Genomic DNA, 12,933 nt, shown 5'->3' with positions numbered 1-12,933 from the left:
AAAAAAATCGACAGACACACACGCGCGCTCGCACTTTTTTCTAAGTTTAAGCTAAAACCACTTTGGTCTCACACTGTGACTGTGCACTATATGCAAGAAATGTCATCATATGTGGAATTAATTATTTTTATAAAAGTTTTGAAATTGCCCTGACAGTCATAGGCAGTTATTTCTCGTCATATAATATTAAATTTATATGCCGAGAAGTTTCTATGATTCGTCTAGGTGGTGTAGGAAATAACTATGATAACCAAATGAAGAATCAGAATAAATCAGGTTGTTGTCGTAACATAAACTGGGCCTTGAACTCACAATTAGCCTAAAGGCAGCTCATTAGAAAGTCTTTTATGAATGGGGTAAGGTGTCTGGTAAATGATCTCTCTTTATACAAGAAACTGCTCGCAGCTCAATTAACCATCGTGTTGTTCCGAATTTCATCGTCCATATTTGTATAGTGCGACAGGCAATTTAATCATGATCATACTGATGTTCATAAGCGCGTAACTGACTGTTTATTATCATTGATTCATTTTTGGATATTTGACTAAACAAAGCGTAGCTTGATAACATGATTGCCAACGATGAATTGCACAGAACGTGGGTGAAGGCGGTTGTGGGCTATTTTAAGTTACTGTCCCAGCATATACTTGACGGAATCTGAGTAAATGTGCGAAATTCTTATGAAGGTGGCTAATTTTCGGATCGGGGTTTGAGAGATGTCGTATAAGACTAAAAAACATACTAAATCCCACTGCGTCAAATTTGGTATTTTCTGTGTTGAGCAAAGCAACTTTTTTGTGTTTAAAGACATTACTATTTCCTCTTTTTCATTTGCGTCATTATTCTTTACTTTTCTACCGGGATCGAGCAAGGCAGTAGTATAAACTTTGAGGTATATAATTAAACTAGTATAATGATGTAAACGTTTCCCTTTCAGAGAATTACAGAACTGATTCTGATTTCTTTATGCCACTGTTCCACGCACTGCAATGTGTTGACTTTTATTACGTCCCAGCTGTAGTAACAAGCTCCTGAAAAGGCAATTTACATCAGGCACCCCTTTCGCTTCTGAAACGCTGGAACATTTATGTTTCAAATAGAATTTTATTGGCAAAGCATACAGGTTCTGCAGTTCAAAACTACATTCGTATTTTTATTCACACATCGTTGAAAATCAAAACAAAAACGTCCCTGTATTAGCCTGATCAATGCTCCCTGCTGCGTTAACACTCTCAGCCAAGATCCTTTTACGTAAATTAAAGAAAAGTGTAATAATGTCGTTCACAGGCTATTTGTCGCCAAGCCGTGGAATTGAACCAAGAATAATTAAAGACTTTGAAATTTCAAAACAGCTTTCTGAAACGAATCTAACAAAAGAGAATTGTTATAGAAATATCCTTTACATATTCTACTTTTTCAAATCTTGAGGAATCGAAAATACGAAGAAGTTATGTAGCATCAAGGTGGCACACGAACGTTTTAGTGGAGAGCTCTTAATTATCGAAACTTCAAAACTACTGTTTTATAATGTACAGTACAAGTTCAGGTTGGCATTTACGTGATCTTACGCCTTAATATAAATTGCATTAACATCAAGCGTAATATTATATGCAAACATCTGAAAACAAATTCATACCTCATGAGAATCATTTCCTAACTTCATCGCTTACCCTACATTTTTAAGGACACAGTTCTTAAATAGCGATGGGGAATGTTAAAACACGAGGCATTTAGGCAAGGGAGATCGCACAAGCTCTGAAATGTCATTTTTGCTATGGGGGAAACTAACTGTTATGTGAGGTTTCAGGTTCCCCCGGCTGGAGTACGAAGATGACTCTTCTCAGATGTTGTGCCATGCGGCCTGGCAGATTGAACGACGTTTCTGATACGCTTACTGCCCCGTCATCAGGGGGCTGAGTAAGCGGCGCGCTGAAACGCGGGTTAAAATATAGCAACAAGTCCGACAAGACTTTTTGGTTTTAGGGTTTGTTGTAAACCCGTAAATGAAGCGTTGACTCATTGACTGTCTCGATCTTGAGTGTGGTATGAATGTAGATTTCTGCACATTGCAATTAACAGCGAACATAATGTTTCTTTTTGTTTACGTGGATTTTACGTCATCCTTATGTCGGTCTTAACTTTCTTATGCCACGAAACATTTCGGTAACATATTACTTCACTGCAATTTATCGTGTACGTCACTCTTAATTAATATACAAATAATATATTGTCCATGTACGGTGCATTCAAACCAATTAAATGCCATAAGAATAAATATACTTTGATCTTAGTATATTCACATTGTACACAGAATTGGTAACCCAATACATTTATTGAAGTAAATATAGCCTGGGATATTTTAGTCTGTAAAGTAGCTGGGTTTGGGCTGGTATACTGAAGTTCGATTCCCGGAAGAGGAACACATCCACTCCTCCTCAATAGCCTAATCAGCCTTCTGTTAAATTCGTACATTTGCTGTTCCCGCATGAGCATACCAGTTGGATCGTGAAGCTGGCCACACAGTTGTGATAGTGCCGAAGTCAAATGTGAGCGAATTTTATAATTCTTCCCCTTATATGTATTTATGTTGTTATGCTTAAGCACGCAAAAAACGTTGCCCTTTTGCCTGTCTGTTACTAAGTGGAAAAGGATTTGAAGTTCTTGAAATAAAATTCTGTGTTAAAAGTTTGTATAAAATATATTACAAAATTACAGGTTAAAAACAATAACAATATATCGCACTGGCTACATGAAACTCAACAGGTGAGGCAACTATGTGATATTTACATGGGCTTCTTCACAAAATAGGACATAAAAAACACCCGTTATCCGTGCAACAACATGCATAGTTGTACTTGTGAAGCATTAAAACGAAAAATAGAGTTACGGAACGCTCTTTACAACAAAGAATCATACCAGCTATTTTTAAATCCAAGTAGTGAAAACGTCTAACGAGAGACATCGGTCGTGAAACATTTCACTTCTTGATGACGAGATCGTTCTCTGTAAGAAACAGGTGTCATGGACGTTTGAGTCGTTCGCAGAGGAACGAGTGTCAGTCCCAACCGTGTTGTTGCTCATGGTGTTCGTGATGCTCTTCGTGATGTTCTTCATGATGGTGAATCGGTACCCAAACGTTTTCCCAAACCGGTTTCCAGACCTTCTTCCATTCCGGTACTTGTATCTGCTTCCATGCGGGCACCCAGATCTGTTTCCATTCGTCCTTCCACACAAGCTTTTTATCCGGAACCCATTCCTGCTTCTTTACTGCTTTCCATATCTGTATCCATTCTTCCTTCCAAATCAACTTCTTCTCGGCGATCCATACCTCTTTCTTCTCCGTTCTCCACACCTGTTTCCATTCCTCCTTCCACTCTAGTTTCTTCTCCGGCACCCAGATCTGCTTCTTCTCTGATCTCCACACTTTCTTCCACACTGGTTTCCAGATTAGCTTTTTCTTCCAGAGGCCGTGCGACGTGTACTCCCAACCGTCATGGTCTTTTCCGTGCGACTGCTCACCCGGAACCCAGACTTTCACCCACTCCGGTACCCAAATTTTCTTCCAGTCAGGAACTTGAATTTCCTTCCACACGGGGACTTTGATCTCTTTCCATATCGGTTTGTAAACTTTCTTCCAATCTGGTATTTTTACCTCCTTCCAAGCAGGTACTTTGATTTCTTTCCACAATGGTTTTTGAATCTTTTTCCATTCTGGTACTTTGATTTCTTTCCAAACCGGTACCTGAATTTCCTTCCAGATTGGAATTTGTATCTTCTTCCAGTCAGGCTTCCATATTAATTTGGAAGTTGTTTTCCAAACTTTCTTCCATTCTTCCTTCCAGACAAGCTTTTTTTTCCATACTCCCTCTGGCTCGTGATGATGGGCTGGCGGTCCGTAGTCTCCCCGTGATATATCAGAATCCACGCTATAATCAAACGGGTTACGTCATTACTTTTTGTTCTCTGAGCATCAACGCGAGTTCTCAGACTCCTTAAGCACAGTAACTTGTGAGGTCAAAATGTCACTGAGCTTTTACTGTTTTGTCGTATAATTATTTTTTGAGGTAAGAAATTGTCTCTCTCTTTATTTTTACGTCTGAAAACACGCTGATAGTATAAGTTACTATCACTTGCTTTCTGGAATATTCTAAGCTGCGATTGAAATATACACGGTAATTCTTTTAGCTTACCGACAGAATTATATAGGAATGTTAAAAATGCCCATTATTATCAGTAACAGGTAATTTAATGTTCCATCGACTGTCATGGATTTCGACTTCTGGCATTTTCCACATAGAATTAATCCTGAAACAGCGAGTTTTAAGACGTTCTGTACGTCTCCTTGAACGGCAAATGGTCTGCGTTCATACCACAGGACACCTATTATATCTCGAAGAGAAAGAATCCTCGATCCGTTTATTTGAGTGGACCATGATCATGGGGGTAAAAGAATCATAAATTGACTTACTTTTGTAAATTTTATATGTAACAATGATATAAATCTGTTTGTATAATTTTGATGGAAGGTTATTATGAGTAAAATATAATTTCCACTGTTGCATTTAGGAGGTAGTGACATTTAAAATGCATTCAGAACAACTACAATTACATGCGAATATAATACGTTGCTGATTATTAAGATGTCACATGGAATCATTCTATTTTCATGAGTTCGAAGACCGTACACGATATTTATAGAAGTATCATTCTTATTATAATGAGAAATAACGATACTACTACATCTATTACTACTATTAACAGTAATGACAATAATAATAACAATAAATCTGTGTGTTATTTGTTAATAATGAAGAGAATGCAATTTTATATAATGAAAAATTTAATAAATATGCCCAACAGAATTTCTTAATATTGTATTTAAACTTTTATAACCACTGCACTTAAAATGAATATTAGTTGCTAAGAGTCATTGGAGTGCTCGCTCAGTAGATTACATGTTTACTTTTGACTGCGAACCGAACGTAGCTGTTAGACGACAAATGAACTATTTTAAGGCAGCGCATTCGTGAGAGCTGATCAGCCGTATACTTCTAGGAGGAGCATTGTTTATCTTAAGCCACGTCTAGTTACTGTAAGCTTACTCACTGCTTCTTTTCCCTGACCGGGTTGCTGAGGGTGGGTACAGCAAGCAGCACTCCAAGCAGGGTCTTCGAGACATGAAACAGATCAGTCAAAGTTGATTTACGTCATAACCAATTCACAGCATAATTCAACCAGTTCATGAATATGAAAGACACTGACACATAGCAAAAATATTTTAGTAGCATTTTATTACTATATTAGTTAAATTCAGTGTCGCTGTGGGTCAGATTTATAGCTGAAAAGGGAGAAATAAGGAATATATATTAAGTTTTGGTGGGAAACCTTTTCGAATTTTGTTGATTGGAAGATGAAGACTGTGAGAGAATATTTAAAAAGTTTAGTGAAATTATATAATGTGACCACAAATAAAACAAGAACCTTCAGAAACAAGAACGAATAAATGGGTTTGGAAGATATGTTCTGCACATGTAGGTGTTTTTTGAACGTTGAGAAAAGAACAAATGAGAAAAATGAAGATGGCAAAATATTCTTCCTAGGGGCGGTTGTAGGATTCTTATTGACGAATTCTAAACGCAATGACGATACTGAAGAGCAACTAGGAAAAAGACATACCAGTACAACACTAAAATACTATCAATATAAATTACTAGGACATTTGAAGAAAATGCCCGAAGTTCAAATCGTTACACTGCTGTGTCAATATAAAGCACGGGACAGACGATAAAAGGGGGTTCCGTCAAACGGAAGGAAGAACCCCGCCCTAATAGGAGCAGTTCGTGACCTTAATGACAGGAACACAAGAAGCAGTAGACCGATCCTTTGACGGGATGAAAGTGATATAACCGTGAACGTACTGGAATCGTGTGTCTAAATTGCAAAGAAGAAGAGATTTTGGAAAGACCAAATTATGGAGGCAGGACAAGATGAACTACGAAATGAAAATTTAATGATTATGATATTAGTAAAAATTGTACTGGATTAAGCTTGTTCAGGATATAGCACAATGGAGATATTGTTTGCGGTTATAAATCGTTGAGTTCTATTGTTCAGAAACCTAGCTGGTTGATTAGTTAAAATGTATATCATCTGTCCATGTTCAAAACACTGTTATGATAACAGAAGTTATACAGGTGGTTGTGTTATTATTTCATTTGCCCTAGATAATTTTAAAATTATGAACCTTTCTTATTGTACTGCGTATATCAAAATGTCTTTAATTTAACTTCTTGGATATTTGGACTATGTGAAGTTACGTTCTGTTCATATGAGATCAGTTATCGCCTGTACCACGCCTTTATAGTCTGTAACAGATGAGTATTATTTTAGGCCATTATAATATTAAAACACAGTATTTAAAGCTTTTAATTACTGCCAATATGACGGAATAAATTTGTAGTTTTGCCTCTTGCAATGATTTGACAGCTTTAATTGGTAATACAATTGCAATACAGCAGATAGATTGCTCTTGTGCACACGATAATGAACCTTTAGCTTCCATACAATACTAGAAAATTATTGGTTTTCTGGGCAACTAAAAGCTATTTAGTAAGATCTGGTCTCAGTGAAGTTAGTTTAATTAGTTTTTGAATACACTTTTCTGAGGTTTGTACATGGTAGCTTACCTGATTTTTGCATAATCATTTCAAACCAAACATTATCAGTAATAATAAATATTCTGTAAATTTAAAACACCACAGGCTATGCTTCCCGCATCTACATTGTTCCATTACCATAAACCGGATCATCGTAATAGAAGCATTCATTTACACGTACTGATATTTTAAAAGAACTTGGTAATTGAGACGTTTAAGGAATTTTATTTGGGAACTTCAAATCTTGTTCTTTTATTTGACTACAGGCTAAATTTTTTTTACATTTGTCCTTAGGTTTTCGAGACTGGAGTTTAACGTATAATATTTCATTTAGAGGACATGTCGATTTTCGTGAAGATGGTAACCGCAATGTATGCAGAAACGTTGGGAAACTTTTAGCATTAGACGCAGCTAATCCCAGAAAAGCGAAGGTTTACATTAAGTAATCGTAAATTAGCATCGCCTACGATAAAAACTATGTGAAACACGAGCACCGAAGCCGGGTACCTCACACACGGTGACAATACATTTTATTCTGTGACCGAGAGCCACTGTACTCAACACTCAAAGCACTAGGCACTCATCCACCACACTGACCAAGAATATCCACGTCTTCATGGCGGCCGTTGCAGCCCCGCGTCGCCAGGCTATTTCGTTTGAAGACACTGCTAGTCTGCAGAACAGTGACTGAAAGTTTCAGATAGCCCAAACTCTGTTATATACTCGTCAACATAGTTTCATACTTTTGCATTGCTTTTAGAGGCTTTTTTTTATACTTCGTCGGCTTGCATCACTTTCCCCCGCCCGTCGACACCGGATAAAACACTCAAGCCTATTTCTCCCCTTTTACCAGACGCTGAAGAGAAGAGACAGAACGAGGAGGCCACAGATCAATGTAACTTTCTTTACTGGCGATAAAGAATAGGATGGGGTGGGGGGACACACACAATCTCCCACCTGGAAAACTTTGATGCACACACTCCAGCCCGTTCACGTTGGAGCAACATTGTTCAGTTTCTTTGTGAACAGAACATGCTATGATCATACCTAAATGAAAACTGAAGGAAAGTTTAAATCTGTGCAGGTGGCTTTAATTAAAGCGATGTCTTAGTTTCTCACTTTATCTTTGTGCTTAAAATCTGCCTGTTTATACTTTTCAGCCATTATCGTTAATTCGATATGAGTACACAAGCGTACACAAATACAGTGCATGTACCCATACATTCATTTAGTTATTCTGCCTCGTAGCCATTTTCTCTACCTTAATACAGCCAGTTAAACCTAATCTTGTATAGTTTATGATGATATTTTCACTAGTAAAATATTCGTTAAGAGCGAACAGGAAATCTTAAATGGTAAATTATCATAATTTATATTTTATGTGTCGTATGTTTTAAAAGATTATTTTCCTTGAGTACATTTGAAGAGTGCTGTGGCTTAATACTTTCATTCAACAATAGTTTTGCTTATTATACAAATACAGGTGAAAATAAACATTTTAATTATCTTGTTTTGAAAAGGTTTTAAGCAAACGATGTCTATTGTCGACTCAACAACGTAACGGTTAAGTAATGTGTATAAGCTAATTTGTTCACTCAGTAAAATCTTCTAGAGCTATCAGCCGCGTCAAATAGTTAAAAGATTAAACCGACGTTTCAGGGACCATCTCTGTTCCCATCAGGGTTTGATGATGGTGACAGAGATGGTCCCTGAAACGTCGGTTTAATCTTTTAACCATTTGACACGGCTGATCACCCAGCAAGATTTCATTGAGTTACGTCGCCGCGAAAGCTTATATGTTGTCGTTAGGTTAGGTTAGGTTAGGTTCTGAAACAAGCAGGTAGGAAGTTTGAGACACCAGTTTTAGGCGATTTTATTCTCTTCCTGAAGAAGCAAAACGGACATAAAACTCAAGACAACAATTCTGGAAGCACTCTGCAAACGTTTATTACAGTAGTACAAAATCCATATAATAAACGCACTGTCTATTTGTCTGTCCCTACGTTTCATATGCGAAGTTGTCCGTTAGATTTTAATAATTACTTGATGATTATAGAATTTAGTTTGGTTCGTATCTGTGAAATATAAACTTAACTAAAGCGAATAAGAGATCATTTAGCTTTATAAGAAAATAAAGGATGATTTTGTATGTTTATTTGGAAAGGATGGTACAGAAAATTGACATGTCCTGTTTCGAAGAATTGAACCTTTATATTTACCTGAAATTACTAAATAAAACCATGAGAAAAGTGAGAATGTTTGGTGCACTGATCAAGACTCTAACTTAATATCTCCAGAATCAAAAAATCAAAAGTGGGACTGAGGAAACAGAAACCAGTGTATATCTAATTGTCTACGACATCATTCATTATCCAGACAGACTGCGGAAGGAAGTCAGGAATATCTTAGGAAGGACAGTCGGCAGCAAGATATTAATCTCCGTAATTTGTTTCCCGTGTTTTGCTCATGTGTCAGTCCTCAGGATGCAGCTATTTTATTTCCATCCTAGCATCATTGAAAGTAAAGTGTGTGCAGTGCGACTGAGCGAGAAAGAAATCCTGCCACTAACACTAACTGCATGGATTTGATGCCGTTGACCTAGAAACAGCAGCGTTCACTGGGTATTGCACTGTCTGAGGAGTACATGGTGCATGCACATTGACATTCGTTCCACGTATGAAGAATTCAGAATTTTGGGAATATTCTTGCTATTTTCAAAAGTGAAGGTTCCAAGAAGTATGTACAAGATAAGTACATTCGCACTGGATAGAAGGATGTACGTTACATACACTGTAAACCACACAAACCCAGACATACATTGATACAAAAGAGCTGGAACCAACATTTGTTAGTTACTGTGTACCGGAATTGTTGTATAGTGCAGAGCTTGAACGAGATGTTCCGCATAGTTTAGGAAAAGGACGAGAAACCTGTAGACCACTCCATTGGGGTTCGCATATCTGGCAAGAGCAGTGTTTGTCCGTTTGCATTAGTCTGTGGCAGATGATGGATTTCAGGTTCTCACGGAGGAGAAAAATATTACTGTCTTCTGGGATGTTGCGAGGTGTAGTCTCGGAGACACTGACCGACGTTTCAGACGTGCTTACTCTTTTCTTCACCAGCACTATTGCCCATGAAATACCTGCGCAACATCGCACAAGACAGTCACGTTCTTAAAGTCGATCTCCGATTGCATCCCCCGCTACCCTATTCCTCTCGAAATAAGCTTCCATATCTTCATTAATTTTACAATTAACTGGTTCCCATCTGTGATTGGCCCTTTTAAATACATTAATGAACCTACACGACCTTAAACAAGGAAAGAAGATGACGTTCCAGGAATTAAAGCGGGAAGCCGAGAATAGGGACAACTGGAGAGCTCTGTTTGGGCAGAGCAATGGACCTGTCGTAAGACAGAACACTTAATAATAATAATAATAATAATAATGAACCTACGGATTACATAACAGGGTGAAAGGCTATCAGCTTATCAAGAAGGAAGGCACTTTATAGAATTTCTCGAAATATTAATTTTACATAAAATTATAAATATTTGTTCAGTATAATCTGTAGGGAAAGACAGAATCCTTGGACTGTTTGAAATGTCGAGAAATGCTGTTACTTCTCGGACGAAGAAGCAGAAAACCGAGTTCTATTGTGAGAGATGTCCCGGCCAAGCTTCCAGCACAGGCAGAACTAAGTGGATTCCGTAAAATAATACGGCTGTATGTGCTTCGTGTACTATATATTTAATATTTCAGTTTTTGTGTTCCCTCATATTTACAGACACAAAAATATTTGGGAATTGATGGTCAGCGTCAGGTACAGCTTTCAGCTCTTCATTCATGAACTGATACGGACAAGCTCCATATATTCTCTTTATTTTGTGTTTGGGTAAAATTCTGTTTATTTTCAGTGGTAACTTTTTATGTATTTGCTAAAAGAAATTTTTTTTTCTGACAGTCTTGCTGTCTAAACAGTGTCAGTTATGTGAGTTGACCACGTGACCTGCTCAGTCATTATCCACTGCATACATTGTTGATTTCTTTCGTATGTCTTAACCATTACACTTAGTAAATCTTAATTGGTAATACAATTGCACAAGATTGTAAAAATTTTCGATGCACAAAGAGCGCAAATATAAAATAGGTTACTTCGTTTTGTAATTCTGAAAACAACAGCATCTTGAAAGGAAGCTTGTCCGGTATTATTAACCTCTAAGTTAAGTTGAGTTCCATTAAAACTACGTACTAATTTCGTATAGCAGTAAAAAATATACTAATTGAAGGATTAAGATTTAAAATATATTAAACGTGTCCATATTTATTCATCAGTATTTAATATCATTATGTTAATCGCCAAAGCTCCCAAGATAGTGTATGCGGGATCTGAGGTGGACAAAGTGCACTGGGCCATGTTTACCTCAAAGTAATTCGTCTTTTTCCTTTCAGCTTTATAACACTGCTGCTCCACATTCATTCATTTATTCATTTATTCATTTAGAACTTACAACGTGTATCCTAAGAAGGGAGTACCGAATGAGACGACAGTATAGTTCTTGCCCTCGCATTATATATATCTACAAGATAATTTTTAATATTCTCGTCTCATTTTCGCGTGTATACTCGAAGTTCTCTTTCCATGAGATGATATTTAGTGAAGGTCCTAATTATGTTATTTTCAGTATTACAGACGTAGGTAGTGACATAGCCCAAGTGTCTTCAAGTAGTCCTCAATGTAGATAAAAATACGTAGTCTATTACCAAGAACTGTGTTGATGACAATGCAGAGAAGATAAGCCACTGGGCATGGGCCCACTACTTTAGTTGTTTACTGCAAATAGGAGGCTCATAAATGAAAAATTATTTCTTTGGTGTATGTACCTTGCTCCTTTCCTTTATCGTGCCTCAGTCGTTTCCCCTGTTTTTGCCGCTATTAATTTCCCATTCTTGTTACTTTTCAACATTTTAGTAGCCCACATTTCAAATACTTCAAAAATCTGCATATTTGTAGCAGCATTTGTGAAGTATAACCCTAACATTCTGCAGTCTGTCGTAATTATTGAGTGATTTTGTATTTCTGGGAGCGAATAATAAACACACACTTGCACACTTTCAGTCATAAACATTATCCGATTATATACATAAGACATATACTTGACATTAATCATGAAATACCGAAAATATGTAGAACTGACCTCCCAAAAAGATCAGTAGCCAACACAGATGTATGGTACTTGTGGGCGGAAAAGAAAACAATTTCCTTTTTCATTCTGTGGCTGTTCAAAGCCGTAAAATGAATTGACAACACCAGGAAGGGCACACATCGCTGCCACCAAAGCATGTCTTTAGGTTAAAGGTGAAGGGAAATCTTTTCATGTTTAAAACGTATCGTTTCCGAATTTGTTTAACTAGAAATGGAAGCCACTTGAATCCCATAGTTCCAAAGCTAGAATCGCGTATGTGAAACTTTCAAGAAGGCAAGATTTTATTTGCCATGGATAATCTGCACGGAAGTCGAGTTGCATCGAGAAAGATGACTGTATCTTTTCTCGCCGAAATTTGACGTGCACTTTCATGCAAAGTAAATGCTAATTTTAGCCGTAAGCAGTGAATTATGCAGACATTACAATTGTGATACTGCAGACCTCAATTTCGAAGAGGGAAGCCATTTTCAAGGACCTTAAAATAGCCTTTATTGTGAGACAAGTGCAATGTTCAGTCACAGGTGAAGCTCGTAACTTACACATATGACCGGGGAAGTGACAATGTGCTGCTTGGTCGCCACTGTTACACAGCTCCTAAGGCGATAGTAGAAGAGTATGGAGCAGTGGTGAGTGATGGATGACTCGCATGGGAGAAACGGGAGAACTTGTTAGCATGGGTCCAGGTCTGAGGCTAGCGGAACCAGGGAGTCCAACAGACAGGCCATCCCCCTCCCCCTTCTTACGTGAAGACGGAAGCAGAATCCAGCTTCCGAAATATTATAGTATCATATTTTATAGTGTAATTTAGAAGACGGGCAAAGTCGAAAGGAACAGTTTTACGCGTTATAACGCACCATCGTCAGAAAACTTAAGATTTTCGACTATAGTAAAATAACAGCTCTTTTCACATTTCTCTGTCCTCTGCAAAGGATATTGAGAGCAATAATAAGCTTCTTCTGCCTTGATAACAGCTTTACGCTCGCATCATGCGATTTTACAAACGAGACTGTGAAAACAGAATCATGGGTAAATCTTGAGTGAGAGAATTTCTATAACGCAGAAAAAATGTTC

General features: G+C 37.5%; 2 protein-coding genes across 3 annotated transcripts in view; one reads left to right on the top strand and one right to left on the bottom strand.

Annotated features, from left to right (window-relative positions):
- LOC110827709 (protein bric-a-brac 1) overlaps positions 1–12,933 on the top strand; it is a 456,379-nt gene that overhangs the window by 33,230 nt on the left and 410,216 nt on the right. The gene's annotated exons all lie outside the window — the stretch shown is intronic.
- LOC110827717 (uncharacterized) lies at positions 2,680–7,373 on the bottom strand. Its single transcript, XM_087351770.1, has 3 exons — positions 7,254–7,373; positions 5,107–5,168; positions 2,680–3,926 (listed from the first exon to the last, which is right to left on the bottom strand). The coding sequence occupies exons 1-3, from the start codon at positions 7,272–7,274 to the stop codon at positions 3,056–3,058; spliced, it is 954 nt and encodes a 317-aa protein (XP_087207896.1). The 5' UTR covers positions 7,275–7,373; the 3' UTR covers positions 2,680–3,055.

The sequence above is a fragment of the Zootermopsis nevadensis genome, unplaced genomic scaffold (assembly GCF_977971745.1).
Source record: "Zootermopsis nevadensis isolate Lab colony 2312 unplaced genomic scaffold, Znev_1.0 Znev_ptg000020l, whole genome shotgun sequence".
Classification (NCBI taxonomy): Eukaryota; Metazoa; Arthropoda; class Insecta; order Blattodea; family Termopsidae; genus Zootermopsis; species Zootermopsis nevadensis.
This window is presented reverse-complemented; position numbering and strand designations above follow the sequence as displayed.

Excerpts from the sequence above, each read along its gene's own strand:
- LOC110827717 (XM_087351770.1), bottom strand. The coding sequence starts at position 7,274 with ATGAAGACGTGGATATTCTTG. Across the intron at positions 5,169-7,253 it reads TGAAGACGTGGATATTCTTG|ACCCTGCTTGGAGTGCTGCT; the intron begins GTCAGTGTGGTG and ends CATGTCTCGAAG. Across the intron at positions 3,927-5,106 it reads CCGGTCAGGGAAAAGAAGCA|CGTGGATTCTGATATATCAC; the intron begins GTGAGTAAGCTT and ends GTTTGATTATAG.